A 12025-nucleotide genomic window follows, 5' to 3' on the forward strand; every position below is an offset into this window, starting at 1 on the left:
TTGGTTTCAAATCTGACTGTTGGCATCATATGTATGTTCTCTGATGTTTTTGTCCTTCTCTGTGCCTCTGTAGGCAGTTCATGAGTTGCTCCAGACCCCAGCCCTCCCAGGACCCTGCTGTAGACTCGTGCTCCAGATCATCTCCTCTCTACTGCTGGGGGAGAATGTCTCCCTGCCTAACACACTCACACAGGACACAGTCAAAAAGGTGTTCAGCAGTGGGATGGACCAGGACCTGATACTGGAGTTCACTAAGGAGATGTTCACCATGAAACAGTTTGAACAGGTACATGGACTAATCTCATCAATACACCAGGCAATTTCATCCTAGCTGACTCCGGCAGAGTGAGCTTCCTTCACTGGACATAGATAACGTAATCTCTCTCCTTTCTGCCACTCCATACGTCTCTCTCTCTCTCCATCTCTCCTCGCCCCTCCCTCTTCTCTCCATCTCTGTCCAGTTCTTCCTGCCCAGTCTGCTACAGTACCTAGAGGGTTTTTTCTCCAGTCTAGACTCTGTGTCTCGTCACTCTGCCATGGAGGTGCTGGTCAGTCTCATCCTGGCTAAAGCCCCGCCCCCTACAGACGGTTCCATGGCCTTCGAGACCTACCCCCTGGTCTTCACCGGAAAGAACCCCGGTAAGGAGCCAGGTGATGGGACAGAGAAGGTGTCAGTACCAGAGTTGATCCTCTCTCTGATCAGCCTACCGCAGGACCCGAACCAGATCATCACTGACCTGTCCCTGCCCTGGGCAGCCCTGGTCCTCCTGCCCCACCTCAGACCACTGGCAGCAGGGTGTGTCGTTCCCAGTCTGACAGCCCTCCTCAATCGCCTGCTACTGAATGTGGAGAGAGAAGCGCTGGGGAAAGGTATGGGCTGCTCTTGTTTGCTCTTATCTGTGAAACAGTTGAACGTTGTGTTCCATTCAATGTTTGCACTTATCTGATATACAGATGAATGTTGTGTTCCATTCAATGCACATTTGTTCTAGCTCCTAACTGTCCCTCCAGTAGTAACCCAGGAGCTGGTAAAATAAAGATCTCTCCCCTTTTCTGTCCTCTAGGCGGTCTGTTTGTGGCCAGGCAGGCCCTCAGCTCCCTGCTCAGTCTGAATGGATCTGCTGAGGTTCTCTCCCTGGTGCCAGTGGAGCGGGTCAAGCCCATCATCCAGTAAGTACTAAAAGTAGAGAAATATCACCAGCTCTTGGAGAGTAGTTCCCATTTAGTGGGATTACTGCTGTGACCAGAGATAAAGCTTTGGATTGGTACAGTAAATCTGTGTGAGTTTGCTGGTGCCATTAATGTTTGGTTATATAATCTGGTAACTGGTTTTGTTCTCGTAATTGGTGGACTTTGACCCTGATCAATTTCCTGTGTTTGTGTGTGTCACAGGAAGTTCCCAACAGACATGTCGGCTCTGTTGCTAGGAGACCTCTACTACACCCGGCTGTCAGTCAACGGCTGCTCCGAGCACCTATCCCACGGTGCTCTGCTCGACCTGCACCAGATGCTTCACGTCAACCTATCCTCCAACAGCTCCAAAGTATGGAAGTAGATAGAATTATTTTGGGTACTTTGTTAGTTGCGTTTAAATTGTGACCTAACCCTCGCCACCATGCTTCCTCCCTCAGATCCGCTTGCTGACACTGAGGATTCTGACCCACTTTGAGGCTGACCTCAAACCGTCAGAGGTTGGTACAGAACAACCAAATGATGTCTTGTAAATTGATAATTATGACTTTATTTGCTCAAGTCAATTGAATTCATTCACATGGCAGAAGATAATTGAGAGAACTTTCCATTTTGAGCCTAAATGGACAATAACAACACATTTGAACTCTGATTCTCTCTGTGTTCTCAGAGTGAGGACAGTGTGGAGGTCCAGCCTGTGTTTGCAGTGTGTTTTCAGGCTGAGTTGGTCCCTGCCTCCGTGCAGGACTACAGAGAGAAGCTGCTGCACCTCAGGAAGCTCAGACATGACCTGGTAGAGAGATCACTACCCCGGGGGACACAGGGGACCTTCCAACAGGTACCCAGAACATAAAACTTAGATTTGGAACCTAAAACGTAGATATGGGAACCTAGATTTCGAAACAGACTCGGGACCTTTGATTAACGTTTGATTAACTCAGTCGATGATTAAGTTACGTTCTGCATCGTCCATTTGCAGGTGCCTCTACGCTATCTTATGTCCATGCTGTTCGTCAACTTCAAACCCCTGTGGGACCCAGTCATTGAACTCATCGTGTAAGAACACACAATCACAATAAATCTAAAGGATCATACTCTATGACCTTTTAACCCCCCCCCCAAAATAACGCAATTCATCTCTTCCTCGTGTTGTGTCTCTCTCTCCAGGACCCATGCCAGAGGAATGGACAACAAAGAATTCTGGAGGGTCTACCATGAGCAGCTGGAGTTGGTGGCAGGTCTTGCTGGTGAGTGCGTGCTCATTTGTGATCTGTTTTTCTAACACGGTGATGAGCTATTTGTGTCGATATAAAACGATCAAGAAAATGTCCCGTCTAACAGAAAAGGAGCTGCGTGAAGGCGACGATGATGCCGATGATGAAGATGGCGGCTCGGCGCTGCAAGGGGAGCCGGGCTGTGATGTCATCGAGAGCGGGGACGTGGGGGTGCTGTTCCTGCAGCGTCTGAAGATGACCTCTGACCCCAGCGAGAGGACAGACTTCACTAACTTCAGGGGCCTGCTGTGGAGGGCCATGGCTCTGGTCCCTGACCGCGTAGAACCACGCAGTAGGGAGCTCAGTCCACTGCTGCTACGATTCATCAGGTTCGTCCTACACTATACCCTACACACGACTAGAGACTGCAGCCTTACACACTACACTGCCCTCCTACGGAGAGGAACCTCTGGTCTTTTCATTTTGAGGAGGAGGCGAGGAGACCAGACGCAATAAATCTAAGAAAGGCTTTTGAGAAAGAGCACCATTGTCTGCTGTCTTAAATGACCCTATGCCCCTCCCCTCTCACGATTGGCAGGAATGAGTTCTACCAAGCTGACCTGCTGGTGGCGCCTACTCAGGACCTGAGGAAGAGGAGCAGTCCTGCTGCCATGGAGGCTAGCACGGTGGGAGAGGAAGAGGAGGACAGGGAGGAGGAGGAGGCTAGACCAGAGAGGAAGATGCCACCAAAAAGAGCAGCAGCCAAGTAAGAGATGATCACGTTGAAGATTTTGGAGATAAAACATATTACTTTTGTTTCACAATGCATTTTCAGTGCCATTTTTCTTTTTTTAAGCAAATATAGTATTTTCTAAAGATATTTTAATTTCTTTCCCAGGCAACTCATCGCTCACCTGAAGGTGTTTGCCAAGTTCACCAACCCTCGCTCTCTGTACCTAGAGAATAGCCTCAATGAGCTGTATACTCAGGTAAACTTACCTATCTCACATATCGTCATCAAATCTAATTGTATTTGTCACATGCGCTGAGTACAACAGGTGTAGACATTACAGTGAAATGCTTACTTACAAGCCCTTAACCAACAATGCTTTAAGAAGTTTTATGAAAAATAAGTGTTGAGTAAAAAAAAGAGTAAAAAGTTGAAAATGAAAGTAACAAATAAGTTAATGGCAGCAGTTAAATAACAATAGCGAGGCTATATACAGGGGGTACCAGTACAGAGTCAATGTGGAGGCTACAGTGCCTTGCGAAAGTATTCGGCCCCCTTGAACTTTGCGACCTTTTGCCACATTTCAGGCTTCAAACATAAAGATATAAAACTGTATTTTTTTGTGAAGAATCAACAACAAGTGGGACACAATCATGAAGTGGAACGACATTTATTGGATATTTCAAACTTTTTTAACAAATCAAAAAATGAAAAATTGGGCGTGCAAAATTATTCAGCCCCCTTAAGTTAATACTTTGTAGCGCCACCTTTTGCTGCGATTACAGCTGTAAGTTGCTTGGGGTATGTCTCTATCAGTTTTGCATATCGAGAGACTGAATTTTTTTCCCATTTCTCCTTGCAAAACAGCTTGAGCTCAGTGAGGTTGGATGGAGAGCATTTGTGAACAGCAGTTTTCAGTTCTTTCCACAGATTCTCGATTGGATTCAGGTCTGGACTTTGACTTGGCCATTCTAACACCTGGATATGTTTATTTTTGAACCATTCCATTGTAGATTTTGCTTTATGTTTTGGATCATTGTCTTGTTGGAAGACAAATCTCCGTCCCAGTCTCAGGTCTTTTGCAGACTCCATCAGGTTTTCTTCCAGAATGGTCCTGTATTTGGCTCCATCCATCTTCCCATCAATTTTAACCATCTTCCCTGTCCCTACTGAAGAAAAGCACGCCCAAACCATGATGCTGCCACCACCATGTTTGACAGTGGGGATGGTGTGTTCAGCTGTGTTGCTTTTACGCCAAACATAACGTTTTGCATTGTTGCCAAAAAGTTCAATTTTGGTTTCATCTGACCAGAGCACCTTCTTCCACATGTTTGGTGTGTCTCCCAGGTGGCTTGTGGCAAACTTTAAACAACACTTTTTATGGATATCTTTAAGAAATGGCTTTCTTCTTGCCACTCTTCCATAAAGGCCAGATTTGTGCAATATACGACTGATTGTTGTCCTATGGACAGAGTCTCCCACCTCAGCTGTAGATCTCTGCAGTTCATCCAGAGTGATCATGGGCCTCTTGGCTGCATCTCTGATCAGTCTTCTCCTTGTATGAGCTGAAAGTTTAGAGGGACGGCCAGGTCTTGGTAGATTTGCAGTGGTCTGATACTCCTTCCATTTCAATATTATCGCTTGCACAGTGCTCCTTGGGATGTTTAAAGCTTGGGAAATCTTTTTGTATCCAAATCCGGCTTTAAACTTCTTCACAACAGTATCTCGGACCTGCCTGGTGTGTTCCTTGTTCTTCATGATGCTCTCTGCGCTTTTAACGGACCTCTGAGACTATCACAGTGCAGGTGCATTTATACAGAGACTTGATTACACACAGGTGGATTGTATTTAACATCATTAGTCATTTAGGTCAACATTGGATCATTCAGAGATCCTCACTGAACTTCTGGAGAGAGTTTGCTGCACTGAAAGTAAAGGGGCTGAATAATTTTGCACGCCCAATTTTTCAGTTTTTGATTTGTTAAAAAAGTTTGAAATATCCAATAAATGTCGTTCCACTTTATGATTGTGTCCCACTTGTTGTTGATTCTTCACAAAAAAATACAGTTTTATATCTTTATGTTTGGAGCCTGAAATGTGGCAAAAGGTCGCAAAGTTCAAGGGGGCCGAATACTTTCGCAAGGCACTGTACAGGGGGTACCAGTACTGAGTCAATGTGGAGGCTATATACAGGGGGTACCAGTGCTGAGTCAATGTGGAGGCTATATACAGGGGGTACCAGTACTGAGTCAATGTGGAGGCTATATACAGGGGGTACCGGTACAGAGTCAATGTGGAGGCTATATACAGGGGGTACCGGTACAGAGTCAATGTGGAGGCTATATACAGGGGGTACCGGTACAGAGTCAATGTGGAGGCTATATACAGGGGGTACCGGTACTGAGTCAACGTGGAGGCTATATACAGGGGGTACCGGTACAGAGTCAATGTGGAGGCTATATACAGGGGGTACCGGTACAGAGTCAATGTGGAGGCTATATACAGGGGGTACCGGTACAGAGTCAATGTGGGGGCTATATACAGGGGGTACCGGTACAGAGTCAATGTGGAGGCTATATACAGGGGGTACCGGTACAGAGTCAATGTGGAGGCTATATACAGGGGGTACCGGTACAGAGTCAATGTGGAGGCTATATACAGGGGGTACCGGTACAGAGTCAATGTGGAGGCTATATACAGGGGGTACCGGTACAGAGTCAATGTGCGGGGTCACCGGTTAGTCGAGGAAATATGTACATGTAGGTAGAGTTAAAGTGACTGCATAGATAATAAACAAAGAGTTGCAGCAGCGTAAAAGAGGGGTCTGGGTAGCCCTTTGATTAGCTGTTCAGGATTCTTATTGCTTGGGGGTAGAAGCTTTTTGGTCCTAGACTTGGCGTTCCTGTACCACTTGCCGTGCAGTAGCAGAGAGAACAGTCTATGACGAGGGTGGCTTGAGTCTGACAATTTTTAGGGCCTTCCTCTGACACCGCCTGGTATAGAAGTCCTGGATGGCAGGAAGCTTGGCCCCAGTGATGTTATGGGCAGCACACACTACCCTCTGTAGTGCCTTGCGGTCAGAGGCTGAGCAATCGTCATACCAGGCAGTGAGGCAACCAGTCAGGATGCTCTCGATGGTGCAGCTGTAGAACCTTATATCAAATCTTTTCAATCCCCTGAGGACGATTAGGCTTTGTCGTGCCCTCTTCACGACTGTCTTAGTGTGTTTGGTCCATGATAGTTTGTTGGTGATGTGGATAACAAGGAACTTGAAGCTCTCAACCTGCTCCACTACAGCCCCGTCAATGAGAATGGGGGCGTGCTCGGTCCTCTTTTTCCTGTAGTTCACAATCATCTCCTTTGTCTTGATCACGTTGAGGGAGAGGTTGTTGTCCTGGCACCACACGGCCAGGTCTCTGACCACCTCCCTATAGGCTGTCTCGTCGTTGTCGGTGATCAGGCCTACCAATGTTGTGTCGTCGGCAAACTTAATGATGGTGTTGGAGTCGTGCCTGGCCATGCAGTCATGAGTGAACAGGGAGTACAGGACGGGACTGAGCACGCACCCCTGAGGTGCCCCCTTGTTGAGGTTTAGCGTGGCGGATGTGTTGTCAGGAAGTCCAGGATCCAGCTGCAGAGGGAGGTGTTTAGTCCCAGGGTCCTTAGCTTTGTAATGAGCTCTGAGGGCACTATAGTGTTGAGCGCTGAGCTTTAGTCAATGAACAGCATTCTCACAGAGGTGTTCCTTTTGTCCAGGTAGGAAAGGGAAGTTTCTGTTGGGGCGGTATGCAAATTGGAGTGGGTCTGGGATAATGGTGTTGATTTGAGCCATGACCAGCCTTTCAAAGCACTTCATGGCTACAGACGTGAGTGCTACAGGTCGGTAGTCATTTAGGCAGGTTACCTTAGTGTTCTTGGGCACAGGGACTGCTTGGAACATGTTGGTATTACAGACTCAGTCGGGGACAGGTTGAAAATGTCAGTGAAGACCCTTGCCAGTTGGTCAGCGCATGCTCAGAGTACACGTCCCGGTAATCCGTCTGTCCCTGCGGCCTTGTGAATGTCAACCTGTTTAAAGGTCTCACTCACATCAGCTACTCGCATGAAATCACTCTCGGCTGTTCTCGCTATATGCCTATTTTACCATGCATTAACTGTACACTCAATTAAACATACTTATCTGACCCGTTATCAGCCTTTCTACCTAAACAGCGGGCAGTCTCTGTCAGTGTACTGCTATCAATGTGTGACTGTGTGTCTGTTCAGTTGCTGTGCCACCAGGACCAGCAGATTCAGAGGGCAGCATTGGAGTGTGTTCTGACCTACAAAGACCCCAACGTCCTCCCCTACAAGTAAGTCTGCTCTCTGGCTTATTTCCGAACGACACTGTCACGCAACGTCTCGTCTTACCTCTTGTCGTAACATACCTTCAGTCCTTTTACAGTCTGCCAGGCGTAAAACCTACTTTCCAAAATCACCATTTAACATTTTTTGTTCAGGTGATCGGAGTAAGAGTAAGGGATACTGTAATAACTGTTATGGACTCCCGGCCCCTCAATGGGAGTCATTGTTACCAGTGCTGATAAAGATCAGAGACATCACTGGCCCTCTCAGGTTCCACTGAGCAGGAATGTTAACCTCCACCCAGAACCACAGATCTGACGGGAGTTCCTCTCTTCACTTCCCTTATTAAACTATCCATTTACTAACCGTTTCCCATCTAACATCACTGAGAGCAGAATGATGGAAGGAAATAGGAGTTCTGTTATTTCATTTCCCATAGTGTACCACTGACAGAGTTCACTGAATCAGCCTGGAGACCCTGTGTAGACCCTGTGAACAACATTGCTCTGGTGCCTCTTTGAAGCTGTACAGGCCGATAGGCTTGTGGATTTGCTAATATATCTTGATTCGGTATCTGGTGGCAGGACATTTGATACACGGTCTTTCTGTGTTTGCTGTGATATAGTAATGAAATGTCTTCATCTGATGTCTTTTTCTGGATCTGAAATGTCTTGTGCTTCTGGACCCAAAGTCTATTGAATGTCTTTGACGTGACTGTTGTGTTCAGGGATAATCTGGAGAGGCTGCTGGATGACAAACACTTCAAGGATGAGATCGTTCACTTCAACATCTCAGAGGAGCAGGCCGTGGTGGACGCCTCGCACAGGGCCCAGCTTATCCCGCTGCTTATGAGGTGTGTGTGCGTGCGCGTGTGCGATTACTCTTGTTTGTTATTACTCGTCTGTGTCTTCAAGTGAACTTAAACTTGTGGCCTATTTATGTGTCACCTTTACTACTCCAATATAACCCCCCCCCCCCTCTCTCCTCTAACCTAACCTCTGTAGGGTTCTGTTTGGGCGGATGCGCAGTAAGACTGGCAGTAAGTTCCAGGGCAAGTCTGGCGCCATGCAGCGTTCCTCCGTCGTGCTGAGGTTCCTGGCAGGATGCCAGTCTGAGGAGCTGGGCATGTTCATTGACCTCCTGCTGGAGCCCGTCTGCCACCACGGACAGGGTAGGGCGCCCTCCGTCATGTGATATACAACCTGTATGGGAGCGGAGTGTTTCTCGTCTTATTCCTCAGTGAATGGCTCTGTTGCCCTCTGTCTCATCGGTCTATTTGGCCGTAATGTTGTAGCTTTAGCCTATTTGTATTTGTGTGTGTGTGTGTGTGTGTGTGTGTGTGTGTGTGTGTGTGTATGAGTGTGTGTGTGTGTATGAGTGTGTGTATGAGTGTGTGTGTGTGGACATGTGTTTGTTTTAAAAGTGTGACATTCGAACACTTAGAACTCTTCTTCTTTCTCTCTCTATTTTTTTCTCCCCTCCCTCTCTCCAGGTCTGTGTCTAGCTGCAGTAGACAAAGCGATATCCGAGACGGACTTCTCTGCCGTCCTTCCTCTGGGTCGGCAGCACAGCCTGATGAACATAGTCAACACAGTCATCAGTAAACTGGGCCACCTCATCAACACACACCTGCCCAGGGTGCTGCAGATCCTACTGTGTGTCACCGCCTCTGTCTCCACCATCCTTAACCAGAGAGAACAGGTATTTACACAGCCAGAGGGTCTCACTGTCTCACAGATGCTCAGTCTTGAGAAACCTACTGTATGTTCTCTGTTGGACCAGGGGACAGACGAGGGGCGGCAGGGTTGTCTAATGGTTAGAGCGTTGGACTAGTAACCGAAAGGTTGCAAGTTCAAATCCCCTAGCTGACAAGGTTCTGCCCCTGAACAGGCAGTTAACCCACTGTTCCTAGGCCACCACTGAAAATAAGAATTTGTTCTTAACTGACATGCCTAGTTAAATAAAGGTAAAATTAAAAATAAATGTAACTAGAGGCTGCTGGATGAGTAGGAGTGCTGATTTACGATCAGTTTTGCCTTTTTAGATCATGATTAAAATGATTATTTGGGCAGGGGGCAACCTGATCCGAGATCAGCACTCCTACTCAGAGAAGCTTGATAATAAGCTCCTGGGTTCTATGCATAGTAACTTTAACTCCACCTACATGTACATATTACCTCTACTAACCAGTGCCCCTGCACATTGACTATGTACTGGTACCCCCTGTATATAGCCTTGCTATTGTTATTTTACTGCTGCTCTTTAATTATTTGTTACTTATATTTCTTTAAACTGCATTGTTAGTTAAGGGCTTGTGAGTAAGCATTTCACTGTTAAGGTCTACCTACACCTGTTGTATCTGGGCGCATGTGACAAAATCAAATTTGATTTGATGTCTCTTGAGAAAAACGTTTAGTAAAGTTTCAAGTCGGTAACTCTGGTCTTGGGCAGGAGCTGCTGTGTAGCCATTGTGGCAGTACTCCGCAGCTCGCCCTCTGAGACCTATACTAGAACAGGAGGCTCGGAGAGGCCTGCCCTGGCAGTTGCAGGTGTGAGCATGTATAAAGCATGTTGATGTTCATGTATGGTACTGCACACAAACATGGCTTTCTAGGACAAGTCAGTAACTCCTTAAAGTTGTTTTGTCGCCTCTTGGTTTTTTTCCCTACTCTTTGCAGCTGAAAGGCTAAAAATAGATGAACAGGTTTTAAAAACTCCTCAATGTTTTTTTTTCTCTCTCTGCCCAGTTAAAGGCCGGCTGTATCGCTCCTCTGAAGAACCTGAGGCGCCTGGGGGTCCTGCGGATCCAGGACTTCTTTGATGGCTTTGACTCGTACAGCTTCACCCCAGATGAGCTCGATGCCGTCTTCCAGGCTATCGTCTGGCCCCAGGTCTGCCGTCTGCCAACAGAGAGCCCCTACTCCCCCACCCCCCTCCTCAAACTCATCCACGTCTGGAGCAAGAATGCCAGGTAAGCTTATCAAACTATCTTTGTGTTGAGACTTCAGCTGCACTAAGGCCAAGTCCTTTTCACAATGAGATCAGTATGTTAATGGGAGAATGTTTCTGGCAACAATCCAGTTTCCAGTGTGGAACTAGGAGGAATTTACCGTGACCCAGTGGTAGGTGACAGATTCAACCCGCCTGAAAGTGGCCACCTTCTTTCCTCTCCTCCTCTCTCAGGTACTTCCCCCTCCTGGCCAAGCAGAAGTCTGGTCACCCGGAGTGTGACGTCCTCCTCAACGTGTTCGCCCTGCTCTCCGCCAAGAATGTCTCCACCCAGACCGTTGCCATGGTGATGGACATCGCCGAGTCCTTGGTGACCACGAAGGACCTTCTGGTTTCGGAGGGTGAGGAGGCGGAGCTGAGCGTCAACGGCAGTGTGTTCCCCCAGCCACCAGAGGGAGGCTACATCTCTTTGGGTGAGGCCTATGGACAACATATAGAATACGCAAATGCAATGTTTACAGGGCCACTGCTAGAATATGCAAATGCTACTAATAAAAGTAAATACTAAACAGTATAACGATGGACCAGACTAGGAAGTTTTTCCTCGTTTGGTGACATGGAAAAACTATGGGCTCTAGTAGGTATAAGCAAATGCAAAATGGGTTGTATACAAAGTTTAACGTTTGTAATAAATAAAAAAATCCTTGTAAATAATAGCAAATACAAAGTGTGCATATTGATGCAGAAATGCATAAATGAATGGTTTGTTTGTGTTGTTCAGAGCATCTGACCCAGGGTGCCAGGCTACTCCTGCCCCACATCTCCACCCTGCTACAGTACCTCAGTGGCATCGTACGCAACTCTGTCAGACTCAAGAAGAAGAGGTTTAGATCCCAGGTGGCCAAGGAGCTCAACATCCTCTCAAAGTAAGTCCTTCGGCCCTCACATCCTTCTGCGTCCTTTATGAAGCGTTGACTACTGTGCTGTGGCGACGTGCTGACTTTGTGATCATTGTAGACCAGGGCTCTCCAACCCTGTTCCCGGAGAGCTACTGTACCGTCCTGTAGGCTTTCACTCCAACCCCAGTTGTTTACTAAGCCGACTCCGGCTTATCAACCACCTAATTATTAGAATCAGATGTGCTAGATTGTGTTCGGAGCGAAAACCTACAGGACTGCAGCTCTCCAGGAACAGGGTTGGAGAGCCCTGTTGTAGACAGTCAAATAATCTCTAACGCCAACTGATCATAGATGGCGTATTCTAGCCCCTGCTCTTTGTGACCGTATCACAGCTCTCCCTCTCAGGTTTCAGGTCGTTGTATGGTGGTGATGATAGTGATGGGTTCCACAGGCTAATGTCATGATCTCTCTCTCCTCTCCAGGCTCAGCAGGTTTGTGAGTGATAAGGACCAGAGCTCAGTGCTCATCCGCCTGCTGCTGCCATACCTCCAGAAGGCCCGCAACCCACAGGTACAACGACGTGTTACTGTTCTAGGGATATGTTGTCTGTGTTGGGGTTTGTTTGTTTAGGCCTTCGGGCTGTATTGGATTGTTCGAAGGTAACGTCATGCCAGGTTGTGTTACGTTATACCATGGTA

The 12025-nt window shown here is 47.3% G+C and overlaps 1 protein-coding gene across 1 annotated transcript in view; it reads left to right on the top strand.

Moving 5' to 3' along the window:
• LOC139378676 (UTP20 small subunit processome component) overlaps positions 1 to 12025 on the top strand; it is a 28281-nt gene that overhangs the window by 2743 nt on the left and 13513 nt on the right. Inside the window, exons 10-28 of the mRNA XM_071121074.1 lie at positions 74 to 286; positions 462 to 870; positions 1065 to 1170; positions 1393 to 1543; positions 1632 to 1691; positions 1862 to 2029; positions 2171 to 2247; positions 2359 to 2438; positions 2533 to 2794; positions 3004 to 3171; positions 3304 to 3394; positions 7402 to 7487; positions 8207 to 8332; positions 8484 to 8650; positions 8972 to 9180; positions 10227 to 10450; positions 10663 to 10901; positions 11210 to 11354; positions 11810 to 11897. Of these exons, the coding sequence (XP_070977175.1) occupies positions 74 to 286; positions 462 to 870; positions 1065 to 1170; positions 1393 to 1543; positions 1632 to 1691; positions 1862 to 2029; positions 2171 to 2247; positions 2359 to 2438; positions 2533 to 2794; positions 3004 to 3171; positions 3304 to 3394; positions 7402 to 7487; positions 8207 to 8332; positions 8484 to 8650; positions 8972 to 9180; positions 10227 to 10450; positions 10663 to 10901; positions 11210 to 11354; positions 11810 to 11897 (3069 nt within the window). The remainder of the gene's footprint in view (positions 1 to 73; positions 287 to 461; positions 871 to 1064; positions 1171 to 1392; positions 1544 to 1631; positions 1692 to 1861; positions 2030 to 2170; positions 2248 to 2358; positions 2439 to 2532; positions 2795 to 3003; positions 3172 to 3303; positions 3395 to 7401; positions 7488 to 8206; positions 8333 to 8483; positions 8651 to 8971; positions 9181 to 10226; positions 10451 to 10662; positions 10902 to 11209; positions 11355 to 11809; positions 11898 to 12025) is intronic.

This window comes from Oncorhynchus clarkii, chromosome 21, assembly GCF_045791955.1.
Source record: "Oncorhynchus clarkii lewisi isolate Uvic-CL-2024 chromosome 21, UVic_Ocla_1.0, whole genome shotgun sequence".
In the NCBI taxonomy this organism is placed as follows: domain Eukaryota; kingdom Metazoa; phylum Chordata; class Actinopteri; order Salmoniformes; family Salmonidae; genus Oncorhynchus; species Oncorhynchus clarkii.